The 17,458-nt window shown below is 41.1% G+C and overlaps 1 protein-coding gene across 2 annotated transcripts in view; it reads left to right on the top strand.

Annotated features, from left to right (window-relative positions):
• UNC5C (unc-5 netrin receptor C) overlaps positions 1 to 17,458 on the top strand; it is a 260,373-nt gene that overhangs the window by 164,459 nt on the left and 78,456 nt on the right. For both annotated transcript variants that reach the window (XM_086611279.1, XM_086611278.1), the window contains exon 2: positions 2,762 to 2,983. In XM_086611279.1, coding sequence (XP_086467405.1) covers positions 2,762 to 2,983 — 222 coding nt within the window. The remainder of the gene's footprint in view (positions 1 to 2,761; positions 2,984 to 17,458) is intronic.

Here is a 17,458-nt window from a genome sequence, read left to right as displayed (position 1 = left end):
CTCTGTTTTTGTGACAGTTTGTGAATGGTTTCCATCTATATCCATAGCATTTAAGAGCGATTCTGATGCCTGTCGTTGGCAATGAGAAAATGTGTGGAAAAAATAAAGCTGAGCTTTATTGTTGCTTAAGAAGAGTAAGGTGGGATTATAGCAAGAAGACAGTAAGAAAACCGGCTTGTGCCTGACCGTGGGATGCCAGACTAGTGAAGGGAAACAGCTGTCACCACGATCCAAGCATGAGACTAGGTTGTCATGTACTGGGCAGTACTGACTTTAACATAAAAATAGGATTTAAACTTCAGAAGCAGTTACCTTCAGGAGGGAAGACCAAAGCCCGCACACATTCTCCAGGCTGATTAAAGACATATTTTTTCAAAACCATCTTTTTTCTTTTCTGCAGCTTGCTGGTCCCTCTTTTTAGACTTTCTAGTTACATCTTTGATAAGATGCAGTTAATTGGTCAGGCAGCGTAAGTGTCGTCTTTGATAATGTGCAGAAATCTAGTGGTGAAAATAAATACATTTGTTCTTCCAGTCACCAGAAATTAGTGAAGCAATACTTGTTTAATTATAAAACATATGTGTGCTTTGTTAGTTTCCATCTGTCTGCTCGCTGATTTGCAATTAAATGACCAGAAGAAAAAGATACGTCCTGTGACAATTCAGGGGAAATGATTCATCTCTAATGTTTCTGTGTGGTGGATGTCTGTGGAGCAGCGTGTGCGAGAGGGAGAGAGTGGGGAAGAAGGATAGAAGGGGATGAGGAATGCTGAAAAGCCTTTTGCTTCAGTTCAAAGGTGTTGCGTTGTCATAAAACCAAATGTGGACTCCCATTAACTTATTGTAACTTACCTTTCACCTTGAAAAAAACTGGGGAGCAAAATGGAGCAAGGAAGAAATACCTAATAGGGAGTGGAAATGGGATTGCAGAAAAAGGAGGCTGGTGTGGTCAGAGTGAAAAGGAAATCGCAGGAAAAAAGGGAGGATGGGAAAGTGGTAAAAATTAAATTTATTTAGAGTGTTCGGATATGATTAGTTGGAGATGGAAATTGAATTGTTACAGTATGTCACAATTTTCCCTTTGCTAGAAAAATGCCTAGCTTTATTTAGTGGCCCTTTCTTCTGTCATTGAACCAGTTCAGTTCTCTTAAGTCTCAGGGTGTGATGCAGTAGCGAGTCAGGCCTGTTACTCTTTGTAAAACGAGACCCCCGAAAGGGCAGGAATATTTTTAAATTAATATGAAGATAAAGAGAAACCCAATTGGTGAACATATGCCCTCTTCATAAATTGTTCAAGAGGTTCAGAAAATCTTTTGCTCTGTAAGGTATTCCTATCACTTATAAAGACATACGCTCTACCTCCATATAGCTACATGGGTGGGTACTGTATTACCTTCTTGCCTTGTCCTTTATCTGTTCCTGTTCTTTCTTATTGTTCTGCAAAAGCAGTAGCTGGAGGAAGAGCCTTTCATGCGCCTTGTAACTCTGGACACTGCCTGCTCAGGCATGTCTCAGGTACGGGCAGGTAGCCATCTGACATTTCATCTTCATGAAGGCTGGCAGGGAGAAGGTAGCCAGCCCTCCTCAGTATTTTTAGTTTGATATTCTGTGGTGTTTTATTGATCATCAGCAACGTCCATCACTGCATGTAATGATAACTGCTTCAGAGGCAGAAAGAGGGAGATTGAAAAAGGCCTTCAGGACCAGCTTGCTGCTGGTGGGTCTGTCAGTAATTGGTGTCCCCTCACTCCTTTGTCGCTGGGAGCCTCTTGCATGTTCTTGAGCACTGACGGCAGGTGGGGAGGTGGGTGGGAAGAGGGTTATTCTCCGCTGAATTGCTGCTGTCTGGTGTAGAAGGCTTCTTCTGCAGAAAGAGGCAGAGGCGTTGTAAAGGTGGATTTGTGAAGAGGCAGAGAGAGAGAAAGGAAAATGTGTGTGTGGTGTTTTCAGTGCTGCCTCCTGTGTGTTGGATTTTTTTCCTTCTTCTCCAGACTTCTTACATCGGCTTTATTCATTGCCAGCAGCACCAGAGAGTTGCAGAGGTTCCTTAAGTCAATAACATGGGTCTGTGTTGGCCCAAAATATCACCATCTCAGAGCTGCTCAGCCCCATGTCCCAGCTCCCAGTTCCTCTCCGTAGTGGGAACTGCACAGGCCAGCGTATTACAATCAAAATAAATAAAGCATAGCTTGACACCTTCATTAGCAGCCTTAGCAAGAGAGACAGAGTATGAACAAAGCAGCATAGGCTGTGCCTGTATTTAGTATTTTGCCCTTAGAGCAGATTTCAAATTGCTCATCTGAAAGGCAAGGTGCTATTTCCTATTTTTAACAGCCTCAGCCAGTACTAGCTGTGTGCATGCACTTGATTAAACAGTGCGATAAGTCACTATTGAAAAGTGTGACCTTGAAGCCTCCAAAAGTTTCTATTATTTCTTTTTACGGTTTTGCAGGCAACTCTCCCAAGCGCTAACATAATGCTTTATTGCTAGTATTGCCGGTGATGATAACAAAGGACCGTTCCCAGTCATGTGAATGTGCACATCCTGTCACATCGCATAGAGGGAAGAGAGCTCAGGATGTAAAGAACAATTTCTTCTAGTCTGAAAACAGCAGTGCTTTTAAGCCTCGGTCTAGGAATGCTCCTAAGATAACATTTTATTCGAAAAGTACACTCTGTTTGAAGTTTTCAGAAAGTGCTAGTAAATCTTCTCCAGCTGAATTTTGGTTGTTTCATTTGTCCTTTTTGTCTCTTCTCTACAGATGATGATTTTTTTCATGAACTTCCAGAAACTTTTCCATCTGATCCTCCAGAGCCATTGCCCCACTTCCTTATCGAACCCGAAGAGGCTTACATTGTGAAGAACAAGCCTGTGAACCTGTACTGCAAAGCGAGCCCAGCCACGCAGATCTATTTTAAGTGCAACAGCGAGTGGGTTCATCAGAAGGACCATGTGGTGGACGAGAGAGTAGATGAAACCTCTGGTGAGTTTGTGTTATGTCATGGAGAGGTGAGAATTAAAACCGATTAGTATCAAGCCCACTGTTGTAATCTAGCAGCTACTTCTTATGGCAGCTAATTTTCTTTACTCGATACAGCTGTGAATTCTGTATCTGGCATTACTGAACGTTAACTGTCATAGCCCAGAGGTGGTGTCTGCATCCAGCTCAGTTAGTAAAACATGATTGTAGAGCATCCTGCCCGACTTTGAAAAAAAAACAACCAATCCAGGAGAACCATGCACAAACAAAACGGAATTGCCTTCTCAGCCAGGTCTGCCCTCTGTTCACTTCCCCACTGTCACAAGTGCCCTGTGGTTGCACTGTATCGTAGTCACACACCAAGAACTACATTCTTCCCAAAGTGCCAAAGAGCAATTGGGTTGTTCCTCTAATGATGCTTTCTTGGGGAAATTTGGGAAAAAAAGGAGACATTTACTCAGCTTCTGTTAAGAAGGAAGCAGAAACCACGCCTGGTCACAATTTAGAGCAGTGTATTGATCCAGAGCAAGCACCTGGCTGTTACTGCATTACACTTTTCTGCCTGTTCGTAGAGCTTGTGTGAAGGAGAACTACAGTAGGTTAGCAAAGAAAAGAAGAAGAAAAAAAAAAAAAAAGAAGCCAAGGGCCTCATCCTTCCTTAGTCAATACCAGAAATCCCACTGACGTTCATGGAAGAAAAATAGGACCCTTACAGTACCAAAATAAAAAAAAAAAAGTTTAAAAACTTGAGTAATAAACCAGTGTAAATCAAAGATATGATTGTTCCCATTTGGGAAGGCTGGTAATCAATAAAGTTTGTGTCACACGCAAGGAGAGAAGTGGGACTTACTGATGTTTTGATGGCTCTGAGAAATAACTGGTTACCAAGCAAGAAGGTACCTTTCATTTGGGAATTACACCACCACTTGGTCTAATTACTTAGAAAAATAACTCCACCAGATGTCTTGGAAGTCTCTTGTGAACTGGGTTTTATTTGTTTCAGCTCATTTATTTGCACAGAGATCAAAAGCATAAGCTTTTAACGGTACTGTTGTCCTTAGCTTGAAAAGAAAAGGTGGGTGTAGGAAGAAAGGCTGTAGAAAAAATTGGTATTAAACTTTGGACCTGTTTATTTGTTTGTAAGAATTGACTTTTCCAACAAGTTGACTGCAGCAGAAAAACTGAAAAAAGAAGTTGTTTTTACTTAATACATCTTCAATTTTTATCATCTATGGGAATCCAATGGAACAAAGAAGGACAAGCAGGAGGACAGCTGTCACTGTGTTAATTTTTAAAGCTTTTATTAACATCAGCATTCAGAAACATGAAAGTGTTTTGCTAAAGGTGAATTTTTTTGCTACAGGTGAAAAATTCCTTCTTTTTTTCTCAAAAATCTCATTGTAGAAAAACTTCATGATGCTGTAAAGCAAATTGCATTCTACAAATGTAGAAGGCCAGTCTTGAAAAGAGATGCATCTGAATATATTAGAGGACAAATGTTTTGCATGACAAACAGCAGCAATTATATGCAAACGAAACCCACATCCAATTAGAGATTAACATGATCTACTGGAGTGGGGAGGGGGAGGAGGGTGTCAAAAGCTGTGCACATCAGATTATTAGCAGAAGAGCCACAAACGCAGCTACGCTAATAGCTTTTTAAAATGAAACTGTCATTAGAACCTAAATTTGTCAGTCAACCTGGTTTTTGCCAAAAGGTTGGTTAATGCATGTCATGGTCGTGGTGTTTGTGCACCTTCCTGTCAGTAGACTGAGAATCTAGGGCTCGTGGCATGCAGTTAATATACAAATGGGTAAACAATGTATTTAAGGTAGTGGTAAAAATAATGTCTTCTTCAAAGCGGTGGAAGCTCAAGAAAATACATCCACTGCAGATGAATCTTGAGAAAAAGTTGCGGCTGACAGTGACTGTGAGGATTCATTCTGGCACCCAAAGAAGGAGGTATGAGATCATGGACTTGGCAGCTTGCACTAGTCAGACTGGCAAAGCCCTTTGACTCTGCCACTTTTGAATCTGTTTTGGTCTCTTTTGCTATTTTTGGCTAGCTAGAGCAGCAGTTGTAACCTGGGGCACAGCACTAGTGACTGAGCTGCTCAGAGGACAGTGTAAGAATGGCAGCCCAAGCCTACGCTGCTGCAGGCTCCAGGCTTGCAGTTAGAGAGGCTGGAGAAATTGTCCACAAACCGGGTTAGGTCTAGCCTTTACGTTGGCAACCCGGAGCTCAAAGGGGTCTCGATTACGCGGTGTTTCTGGTGGGTCAGTCGTGTAGTCCAAGCAACTGAAACCTGGGCATGTTCTTCTTTCCTGATAATTTACCATTGTTAAGGTATGCTCTGCCTACACGCAAAGAAGAGCACCATGCTGAAGTGGTCTTCTGCTGCTGGTTTTGAACCAGGCTTTCTCTCTCAGTTCTTTAGGTAGAAAAGCAAAGCAAAGGAAAACAAGATAAACAGGTAATAAAATAAATGAGAGGAAAAAAGTAAAGGTCACCTGTGCTTTCTTTTCTGAAGGACAGGTAATCCAGAAGAAGGAGGACTAAAATACAGGTGGTACATCATCTTGGGATTGTAAATGATGCATGAAAGAGAGAAATAGGTTTTGATTTCCAAAAGATTATGTGTTCATGGACTTTGAGCCTGTGCCTAGGAATGAAATTTATGTAGAGATTATTAACTCTTCTTGTAAGGCAAATTTGTTTCTGTCATTGATAAAACCAGAGACAACAACACAGCAATAGCAGTGGCACAAAAGATGGAATGAGAGTGCAGCTGAGCTCTCATTGAAGAGAGCTACTAGAGAGAATTGTGGAGTATATTAAGAAGGTTCATTTAAGAGAGGAAAATAATATTTATATCTTTTTCCTACATATGTATTTTTTTTCTTTGTAAGAGAGAAGGTACGAAATAAGAGTTAGTTATATGCTTTTTGCACTGTGGGATATTTTTAAACAGTAGGTAAAGCATTGCTGTAAAGAACATGCACAGGGACTCTGTGGGAGTTGTTGCCTTCTGGTTGGAGAGGATGAGAACAGTAACAGTGACAAGGTGTTCTAGCACCACTTTATTTAATTAAATTAGCCTGAAGAGAGAGCCTTGCAAAAAAAATTCCAATGATCGAGTCTGAGAAGTCACAAGCTTTGCAAAGAAGATCATTAAGTTCTGGTTTTTAATCTTCACAATGGCTGGATTTTTTCATTGTGGAAAAAGCTAAGCATTTTCATAAGGACGTAAAATGGGTGCTTTGAAAATCTTTAGTGCACATCTTTGACTCATTTCCTATACACGTGAAATACAAGGCAGAACATGGTCTTTTTTATGTCTTTACTGGAATATTTTCCCATTAATGTGGAAAAATATATGTAAAGAATAAGAACACTGCTTTTAAAAAACAAAGATGAAAGTTGTTTTGAGGGAACACATTTGATTTTATGACTCACTGTCATAAAAGATAACATCAACAAAAGTAAAAGGGACCCTGCAGAACTGATGCTTTTGGACACAAGAAAATTCCATCGTCACAGGGCAGGAAGCTCAATAGCATCAATAATTGTTAAAGCAATTTGTGCACATTTTCCAAATCACTGTACCTCTGTAAATGACTGTGGCGAAAGATTTTATTTTGCATGTGTGCTTTTTGTGCTTTTTATGGAAAAATATTTTCAGATACACACACACCAATTCTGCAGTGGTGGGAGAGTTGTAGATGTACAGAAAATCAGTGTCCTACACCTCTTTCATTTGTCCGGAGGGGTTAAATCAAACTCCACATCTCAGTGATGTACAACAGAGAAAACTCATGACTATAGGAAGCTTGTTTTTGTCTTTTCAGTTTGGATATGCATTGTAATAGTTTCTCCATGACTATTAAGGTGATATGATCTATAAAACCTCTCTTGCCCTCTGCAATGCCAGTGACGTGTTCTTCTTCTCTCTCCTTCAAGCAAGGAGAAAACAACATTTGGGACTCTTCTAAGTGCTAATTAAATAGACATATTGGGCAATTCAGCTGGCATTATTGTTTGCCTGCGCTTTCTGTCTTCTTTTGCTGGGATGCATAGGGAGAGGAGGACTCGGGGAGTTTGCTGATGACCTCCTCCGTGTTCCCAAAAAGCAGCAAGATGGAATAAGGACTCTTGAGCCTGGCCTGAGTGCCCAGCTGATGCAAAATGAACAGGCTTATCTGTGCAATCTCAGAGGAAAGGCAGGCTGAGGGAGGCTCTATTAAGGAGCAGGTGAAGTCCCCAGTCCTTTTTGCCCTGTCCTGCCTTCAGAAACAGGCTCTCAGAAGACCTAATGTCCCCCAGGAACATCCCCAGTGCCACCCAGCCTTCAGCAAGGAGGATAGGTGGCTCCGAGGACTTTTCCTTCAGCTGCCTCTTCAACTGTCTGCCTCCCCACAAATCAACGAAAACGATAAAGTTACAATCTGTCTCAGAATGAGATTTTTGTCTGATTAAGAGCATTTATCAAGCTGTGCTGAGGTGGATGAAAATTCTCTTCTTTTTAGACAGAAATCTCAGACTTCTTTATTTCAGTTTCTTTACATAGCCACCACTGTGATTCCTGCGCTTACCTCCCACCATGACCTTTCCCCATTAATAAAGTATTTTTGGATGACTTGCAGATTTGATGAAAGGAGACTGAGCTTTTGACGTCTAATCAGCATTGATCTGGCAAATTGCAGGTTGTTACCTTAAGCAATGGATTTGGCAGCCTGTTGAGGGAGTAGGTACCCAGCTAGCTAAGTCTTTAACGGATCACCTTCTCAACAGAAAGATCAAAGATCGACGTCTGCCCTTTTGCCTTTAAAACAGCTCTGACAAGATGCTGCAGCCAAGACAGCAGTGGGGAAATCTCAGGGAGAGGAGTGCAGACGGGTACCATTTTACTCATTTTCTGTGACCCACAGATCTTCCTTTCCCTGCTGCTCTTTTCCCTCTCTGCACATCTTCTTTCCTTAATCTCCTTAATCTTCTTGACCTGCTGTAGCCTCTTAATTCTCTGTATTGCTTTTCAGGAGTCAAAAAGATAAGGAAAAAAGCTATTTTTCTGAACAAATGTGGCCAGTATACCTATTAACTTCACTAAAGAGACAACAAATGATACTTAAAGCTCCAGTTATACTTAGCCTGAAGTATTTTGACTCTCTGGCGTAGAATACCTTGGGGTTATGTTAGTAAGGGGAGCCACATACAATAAATAAGGATTGTTTTCATTTCACTGTTGTCACAAGTCATTTCATTTTCCTTTTATCATTGGATCAAATCCATTACAAACATCAAGCACCTCAATTCAAAATAATTACTTCTTAGCAACATATTATCAATTTTTAGCTCTGCTCCTTCAATACTCAGCCCTAATCCAACTCATTTCAAGGACATTTAAAAATGTATCTGTGTATTTCTTCCCAAATACTTCTATTAATATTTTTGAGATGTGAGTTAGAATTGATACTGCAGTCCATTTTCTTAAGTAATGGGAAACACAGGGTATTTACTTACAGAAAAGTACATGAACAAACCTACACTTTTTACCTATTTGACTTTTAGGTTGCAGCCATTTTAGATGTCATTCTGGCCATCTTCTCTCTGCCTATCACTCCCTGTGGCCTGGTGGGCAGCTCTCCCAGAGAAGAGGAGCCTCATGCCCATCACTGCTGCAAGAGAAGTTCTCTCTTCTTGCAGTTTGCATCTTCAAAGTCAGTTGCTGGAAACATGGTCCCCAGCACACTCAGATCAAGGCAATACCCAACAACAAAGCTGCTGCTTTTGCAAGCAGGCAGTTTCCACTTTTATCTTGAGTAATTAGTATATTTTCATAGAAAAAAGAGCCAGTTTGGAAACTTCAGAAGCAACACACACGGAGGAATAAAATCACGATTTTCTAGGTTATAAATTCAAAATGGTGTTTAGTTTTGTTGCAGTGAGTGGAGAAATCACTGACAATCAGTCCTGACCTAAAGAAGGGAAATGATCATTCTATAAACAGAATAAGAACATTGGGTCATTGCTACCGAAGAGAAATCTGATTATAGGCAATGCAAAACCACCCCCCAAACCAAGGAGGGTTATGTTTTTGTATAGAAGCCTGCAAAAGACTGCAAGGTTTTTGACTTTAGACTCCACTGAGTATAATATCTACCATGTATAACACACTTATAAAACACATTAACATATAATTAATAACTTCTTTAATCAAACTGTTATATATGGGAGTTTTGTCCCTATAAGTCTTTGTGGAAGGCTGTCTCTAACTCTTACATGTAGATACCTTCTTTACATGTTCACAGCCATTGACACCTGCCTGTTCTGCTAACGCTGTCCTTCCCAGGAGCTCTTTGCCCTGTGGAGGTGCGTGCCCTGCCACCTTTACGGACAGCAGCCATAGACCTTGCAAACCCTCTGCCCTCCTGCTGCTAAGCTGACTGAGCTGGGCTCTTCCAGCCGCGGCACTTGCTCTGTCCTTCAGGATATTCAGGGATGCTACCAGGGTGGGGCCAGAGGGAACTACTCTTCCTGCAAGTTAATCCTGCTCGTGCTCTTCCTGTGAGTAATGGTGGGTCCGTGGGAAGGGTCACGTGCCTGTTTCAAATTTTCTATGGAAACACCATGTATCTTTGTGCAAATCACTCAACGTCTCTGTTGTTTATCTCTGCAAGGAGCTTTTGGACCAAAAGATAAAAGCTTTAGGATATTTATTCATTTCTTATTGCAGCATTAACTTCCTATCTGCAGCTGTTCGCCTAATTGTCCTGAAGGTTTCCTGTGGGCTTCTAGAAAAACAAATCTGAGACAGGAAATAAAGTTATTTAAAATAATAATAGGAGGAATATGGATGCTTAGTGCATTCATCTGAAGCATTTGAGGATACCCCTCTGAATATTTCCGCCTACACCTTATCTCCCTCCAAGTTTTTCCTTCATTAAACCCTTTGTTACATACTCGTAATCCCATCAATTCCCCAAAAGACATCTTCAGACATCAGTCCACCCACCACAGCTTCAGACTAGCCACGGCTTTGCACAGCTATACTTCCTTTTACCATCCGTGTCCCCTGGCTCCTCTGGAGCTGAATGCCCTTTGTGTGGGATCTGGAGTCCCTGCGGTGAGGGTGGTCTGATGCCTGAAAGGCTGATAAATATTAACCTGGTTTTGAAGCGAGTCCCAAAGGTTCATCTCCATCCTCCGTCTGCTGGCCTAAATGGAAAACAACTGTTTTCTGGATACAGGAACGGCAAGAAAGAACAGCAAAGCCAAGGTCCTGTGTGTTGTCAGACAAAAGTGCTACAGTCAGTAGCACTCAGCAGTGCAAGAGCAGGAACATTTGCATCCTATAAATGTAGGGGTTTCAGTTAATTAAATGTGAGAATGAGTAGCTCTGTAGTTTCTTTGTGAAAATCCCTGAAAATATTCAGGGAAGTAGAAGGTCCAAATTACACCTTATTTTTCTTTGTTGAGAACAAGTTATAGTTGGACGCAGTCACTGGAAATATAGTCTAACCCTGTTTAGAGACGTTAGAGTCTTGATGACTGTGCAAGACATTTAGGTGTTGTTACCTTGAGTCCCTTGAAGTTTGTGTAAGCCTGTATCTCAGTTGCCTGAGTAGTATCTTCTACTTTTTTCTTCTATTAGCTCATTAGACAGTGAAATCATTCTCTGAAGAGAGGCAGAAGAATTCCTATTGCTTAAAACTAGACTAGAGAAATCCTTTTTTTTTTTTTTAAAAAAAAAAAAGGCCATTTATATGGAACAACCATTACACATAGATCAGATTTAGTGAGTCTTTCTGCACTATGCAGATGGGGTACCAAATCATCGCTAACGTGTGAGGGAAGGAGAGGCGGCTGTCACGTGCAGCTCTGACCCGTGCAGGATCTAATTTTGTGCTGCCTTTGCGTGTTCACCACCTGTGTTCGTTTTGTCATTCCCATGCATTCCTGACTCGTCCATAAACGAGCAGCATGATGTGGTAGGTACCAGCAGGACTGCCATTCACCAGCAAGGTTATGTGCAGCTCTTTCTCATCAGGTTTTGATGGGATGCCTTCCACAATGCCTCATAACTTCTCATCCCTCTTCATATTTTGATTGTGAGAGCCGAAAGGGCGTCTTTTGTCAGACTCTTCTGTGTCTCTTGTTTCCTGTGAATACCGATCTTTAGGCCCTCACAAGCTCTTCTATTATTTGCTCCCAGGTTTTGATTCTAGACAGGATCTCAGTTGCTTTTGGCTTCCCAGTGACTTGTATAATGGTGTTTCTGTAATGAGTGCTGCCGCTGCACGTGGCTCGGTTGCTGTGCCCTCCTCTGAAGAGGAGTGAGAATTGCCAGGCCTGAAGAATAATGATGCATAGAAGTGGATCAGGCTTGCTTTGGCATTTAGTTTTAATCCTTTTGTTCTTCAACTAAAGCGGAAACCAGTATTGGAATTCAGTCAGACTGGGTACCCTGGAAAAAAAAACATCCAACCAACCAGGCAGCCAGAATCACAAGGATGCTGTTGATGGCGTTTACGTACATAATGAAAAAGGTCTTTTTTTATGCATGTATCTGCAGAGCAACTTGCTCACATCCCTGGTGCCTTGCTGTAGCTGACAGGGATCATGAGTTGTGCTGCATCCAGAAACACGTACACACCACATGACTTCTGTGAGCACCAGGCTGCCTTTCCGCACGCCTTCCTGCCATGATTCTTTTATTCGTTGCAAACTAAGAAAAATCTCCTGGCGTTCAGGGGCTGGTGTTTTGCCTGCTGCCCTGGCACAGCCCTGAAAACACACTGGATGGGGAAGCAGACAGTAAATTCCCAGAGCTTCATCTCTGTCTGGTGGAAGTCGCTTCACTTGACAGTGCACCGGACAAAGCCATTTGGAAAGCTGCTGCTTGCCTTTTTCTTTTTTTTTTTTCTTTTAATTTTTTTTTCCAAGGTACCTAAGTCGGCTGTGAGGTGCCATCCTGAACATGCAGAACAGCTGCAAAAAACAGTGGGTATTTTTACCCCACCCCCCAAACCTGCTGTTCTTGCACATTGTGGACTAAAAAACAGGAAAACAACTGCCGAAAAAGGCTCCCGAGTGACCCCTTGTGTCACGTTGCGATTGTCCTTCTTCCCACAATTGCTGCACCAGCCACTGAACTGTGTCATTGCATCAAGTTCACAGAAATAAGGTGTTTTCACGTTGTTTCTGCTTCTCAACATCATGCAGAGTGGGTGTGGTACATAAGTACATGTACAGATACTTACTTTATATATATGCACAAGCACATATATGTCAATAAGTCAATAACATAAACAACTTGATGTATATTTAATTTCTCTACCTCCCCTTCCACTATGCAAAGGGGATGTAAACATGCTGTTCAAAATTCAGATGCTCTTGGTTTGCTTCCCAGATGTTTGAAGTTCAATAGATTTTTGGTTGGTTTTGTTTGTTGTTTTTTTTTTTATAATTTCCTCGTCTTCTTCTAGTGAAGTGCTAAACAACCATTATTGGTGTTTCCCTGCACACTGAGATTCATCTTTAGGCTCTAAACTGCTTCGAAAGTGCTTCAATTTTGCATGAGCACTAAGCTGGGGACTGGGAAGCATTACCGGCTGCTGAAGGCCCAGATCATTAGAAAGAGCATGTAAATCCTCTGAACCAGAAATAAAAAGTGCACAGATTTTCTTTGTGAAGTCTCAACTGCAGCTCTAAGTAAAACATGAACCATTGGCACGTTTTTTTCCTGGCCCTTGAAAAAAACCCAAAACATCTTTTCTCAGCTGCACGTGCCTCAACCAAAAGAAGAGGAGATTGGGCTTTGACCCAAAAGCTGGAGCTCTTAAGAGCTCATGCTCATGCTTTCCTGTGTGAACGATGCCTCTTCTTCCCACTCCCTGTAAGTAGCACCAGCCTGGCACAGAATGGTTCAGATATTGCCGCTCGGGGTTGGTTAGTATCGGGATGGCTTGTGTCAAGATGCTTTGACTCATGTTTGTTTCTGCCTCTAGACCTCAGCCTATGTGAGTTCAGAAATGACGATGCCCGTGGTTGAACATAAATATATGGTTGTAGTGAGGTTTTCTTTGGAGTCCTGCTACATTGGAGCATGATTATTACTTTTGTACCAGGAAAAAGGAAAAAAAAGAAAGTGGCAGCAATAGGCACACATCGTTACATGTGGAAGAGAACAATGCATTTTGGAGCTATTTGTGCATATTAGCAGAAAATGCCATCAACCAGAAAATAGCCTCCATTAAAAAAAGAGGAGAGGTGTTTTTCCTTTGTCTCTGAACTGTTTATAGGCTGAAAACAAGCAATCCAATGCTGTTCTAAAGTATTAAACAGCAATAGTTCAAGGCTTATATAAAGCAGTCGAGTGCCAAGGTTGGCCGGGGGAGGAGACTGCAGAGGGGCTATTTTACCTTCCCCAAGGGGCCAAGCCCACAGGGCTGTGCTGCCCACCTCCACCACGCTGGCGGGGACCAGGGCACATGGTTTGCTTTTCGCTAGTATTCAAGAACTCAGTTTTGAAATCTTCCCTGCGTCTTACACAACTTGGTGCTTCAGATGTTAATGGGAAAAGAACAAAAAGGCCTTGTTTTCACTAAAAGAAAATAAAACCCAAACAGAATGTGTGTTCTTTAATTCCATTTCAAAGTAAAATCCTTCTGAAGACAGCCCTTTGTAATTTTTGTGTAAATCAGTCAGTTAAAAAATAGTAGGGGAGCTGGGATTTTAGCTTAACTCCCTACCATTAACTGGTAATTGGATACTGTAGCTAACTGATGCAAACCAGTGCAAACTTGACATGGGTTTTAACGCAAACATGACTTTATTAGGCTATTGCCTTCCTCTGTATTAATTTGAGTTAAGAATGTATCTCTTTCCTAATTATGAAGAGAGCAAAAATAGCTAGAAGCCTTTAATTTAAACATTTAAGCTAGTATTTATGTAAAATTGTAATGTTCATGCAGTTGTTTCGTACCACTAGCAGCCACAATTTACGGAAAAGCAGTACTGAGGCAAAACCAGGTGCATGCAATCACAGCGTGAAGGATTACTGGGTGTTAAAGCTGTTGCTCTTTTAAACTATCTCTAGATATCTATCTGTCTATCTGTCTTTTGTTAAGATTACGGCTACTCTGTATAGAAAATAAGCTATAGGCAAAGTGTGCCGTTATGCCATCATCTCTGTCCCATTAGGATGCACAGAGTACATTTTTCTCAGAAGGAACTTTAATATTTGAAGACGTTCTTCTTTTACATTGCCTATTTATTCATTTTTTAAACACCAAATTCCATAGCTTAAGTACTCTGATATATTTCAGTGGAATAACTCCCTTACTGGCAGGAATCTATCTCTGCAAAGCGGTAAATAAATTTCAATTCTGACATAGCACTGAATTTTATCTTTACCTTTGTAAAAAGGTTATTTCACCAAGTAAAGTGATCAGCCTTCTGCTACAGAGACAGGTTGCTTACAGTACGTGTTATGAGTGGTTAAATGAATCAGACAAATCATTCTGGACTATCGGTAAGTAAAAAGATCATAATTCTTGGCTTTGGTCACTTAAGTTTTACCATCAGAGAACAATCTAATGATAAACAACTGTGTAATGAGAAAGCAATCTGTTTACCTTTTATTAAGCCTGTTTGCAGTCATACCACTTTGGTGTACCGTCTTGGCCACTTTCACGAAGCAAAAAATACAATGCTGTTTTAAGGATTTTTGACTGAAACTTTGTATGAAAGACAGATGGGGACTATGAGAACTGAAAATGCTTTCATCCTTTTGCCAAATACTGTGGAGATAATGCAGCCACTCCTGAAATCATTGCAAAACTCCCATTTTCTTTTTTGGTATCAGGATTCTCCTTCCACCCTCACCTTGCATTAAAAAGTATGTATACTTATGTCATTCAAATCTGGCCTGACTAAGCAAGATTCTTAAAGTATTCCTCCACTCTCCTCTCCTACTCCTAATAGATAAAAAAAGGAACTGTGAGTCAGAAAGCATGGACTGTTTCAGACTGGCACTGATGCGTTTTAAGACTGAGCAAGCCACCGCATTTTTCTCTATGTCTAGGTTCAAGATCTGAATGGGGGCACAACGTGATTTTCTAAGTTATGTGGCATATCATTTGATTCTACAGCAGTACATGTTGCATGGACGTGCAAAGGAATCCCCCTACCCAAAAGCTGTTTTGCTGCTGACTCCCCAAAGCCTCTTCTATGTCATCAAGAAACAGCGTCCCTGCCCTCTGTGTGCCCACTGCACAGCAGGAAGGGAGATTTGGGGGGAATCTGTGCCTGTGTAAGCTGGGAGGGAGCTGACAGCACTGAATGTCAGGTTTAGGAGGGTTGTCTCAGTACGGATTTCAAGATATTACGCTTGTAAAGGGCTGCAAGTTACCTGCAAATGGGCTGTATTTCCATGCTTATTTACAGTGGCTGCGCTACACCTGCAATCTATATGCATATATTACAGCAGTGTCTTTTTCCAGACCAGTAGATCATAAAGTTCTGTCTCCTTGAGAAATGTGTTCTGTGGCGTATGTGATTACTAATTAATGAAATACCTTTTGGGCAAATGAAAGCACAAAAGCACAGAAATTGTTTGAACTTCCACTTACAGAGAAAATAAACAAATTATCCACGCAGTTTCTTAGAGTTTGTAAGCGCGGTTTAGTCTTGCAACTAAATAGCTCCTGTTTAGTGTTGTGCCAGAGGGTCAAACACATGCCAATGTAATACTTCCACAAAAATTCCTCTATTGAAGTCCTGAGGAAAATTTTCTCCCATGTAGAGTATTAATATCAAATGCTGAACATTTATGGCAGCCAAAATACATCAAAATAAGTTCTTGGCAGAATGATGCCCAGTGAGGTGTAGATACACAGATACTCTGTGACCTGGACTGACTCCAGGCTGGATAAGTACTTTTGATTAATTGATAATAATCTTCTATTTTCAGACGTTTACAGTGATCACTTCTTGTCTTGAGAAGTCCTATATGGTTGCAGAACCTAAGACGACATTTTTGTTTCCCTCTAGAAAGAAATGAGTCTGATTGGCAAATCTGCTCCTATTAAAATTGTTGGGAAGTTTGCCAATTACTTTGGCGGGTGCAATATGGAACCCATGAGTTAGTATTGCAGTTACTAATAATCTACCATAATATCATACAATTACATTACATTTGCATACATTAAAAAGATAACATTTCTGCCTCTGAAGACCAGATAATCTACCTCACAGTTTGTATAGCCAGCTAATAAGTTAAGCACTTGGGGACCATGTGAATGAAGTGTGTCTTTGCTTGATTGTGTTTCCAGGATACAGCTTATAATAAAAGACCATGCATATAAGGCACAATTCCCTCCTCACACTTCCTTTTGCTCCAGGAGGAGTAGTAATTTTATTGTGATATATGCCATCAGCCAGCGCCTCTCCCCTGTGCTCGTTTGGCTGCACACATTAGCAGGAGGCAGACTGAGCAAGGCTCTCCCCACCCTCTGCCTCCCTCCATCCATTAATCTCTCGTTAACATGCAAATACAGAAATAAGTAAAGTTCTGGTTCCTTCCAACTCCTTTTCAGAGCCCAACTTGTATTAGTCCCAGAGATACATTTATTAGAAGGAATAAGTGTGTATGCTGTGCTACTAAATATGTAAAATTGTCACTCATGGAGAACCTATTTAATTAATGGGATTGGGACATAGTTGCAGACTAGGTGTGCCAAATGCCCTGAGACTTCTTGTAAGGCATCCTCCATCCTCAACTGGACAGAAAACTATTGGGGTAAGAGGGTATCTTAGGCCGGTTTATTTAGTCTCCTAGTGGAGGGTGTCCCTGCCCATGGCAGAGGGGTTGGAACTAGATGATCTTTGATGTCCCTTCCAACCCAAACCGTTCTATGATTCTATGATTCTAATTAACTACAGGGTTTTGAATCTCTTTTTGGGGAAGTTCCACCAATGTAATGTCTTTTTCTGGTGCCAGGTTTGGGTAAGTGTATTAAATCTGACTGATCTGTGTGTATAAATAGTCCTGGCCTTGAGCAACCTCTGTGACATCTTTTATAACCCAGCAGATCCAGATCTGTGTGCTCAGGACCCAGAGAGGACAGCAAATATTTTTGGTTTGTTTTTTTTTTCCTGAGATTTTTTTACTTCCTCTTACTCAAGTTGTAAAACTTCTTACATTTCTTCTCCCTTGGGAATGCTGCAGTTATTCACCAAGATCAGAAAATACATGCTTGTGCAGAAAGAGCCCAGCAATCTAGGGATGCATTTTTAAGGATCTGTGTTGTTTTTCGGTGAACAATATTGAGATGCAGTTACTGTTTATTTTGGAGAATTGTTTTAAATTACTTTGATTTTCAACATTCTCATTTTAAAGCTCCTGTCTTCACAATCTTTTTGTACCAGAAGTAGGAGAGTGATAATTAGACCAAATATCTTCACGTATCTGTCT

Source organism: Tauraco erythrolophus, chromosome 5 (genome assembly GCF_009769465.1).
Source record: "Tauraco erythrolophus isolate bTauEry1 chromosome 5, bTauEry1.pri, whole genome shotgun sequence".
In the NCBI taxonomy this organism is placed as follows: Eukaryota; Metazoa; Chordata; class Aves; order Musophagiformes; family Musophagidae; genus Tauraco; species Tauraco erythrolophus.
This window is presented reverse-complemented; position numbering and strand designations above follow the sequence as displayed.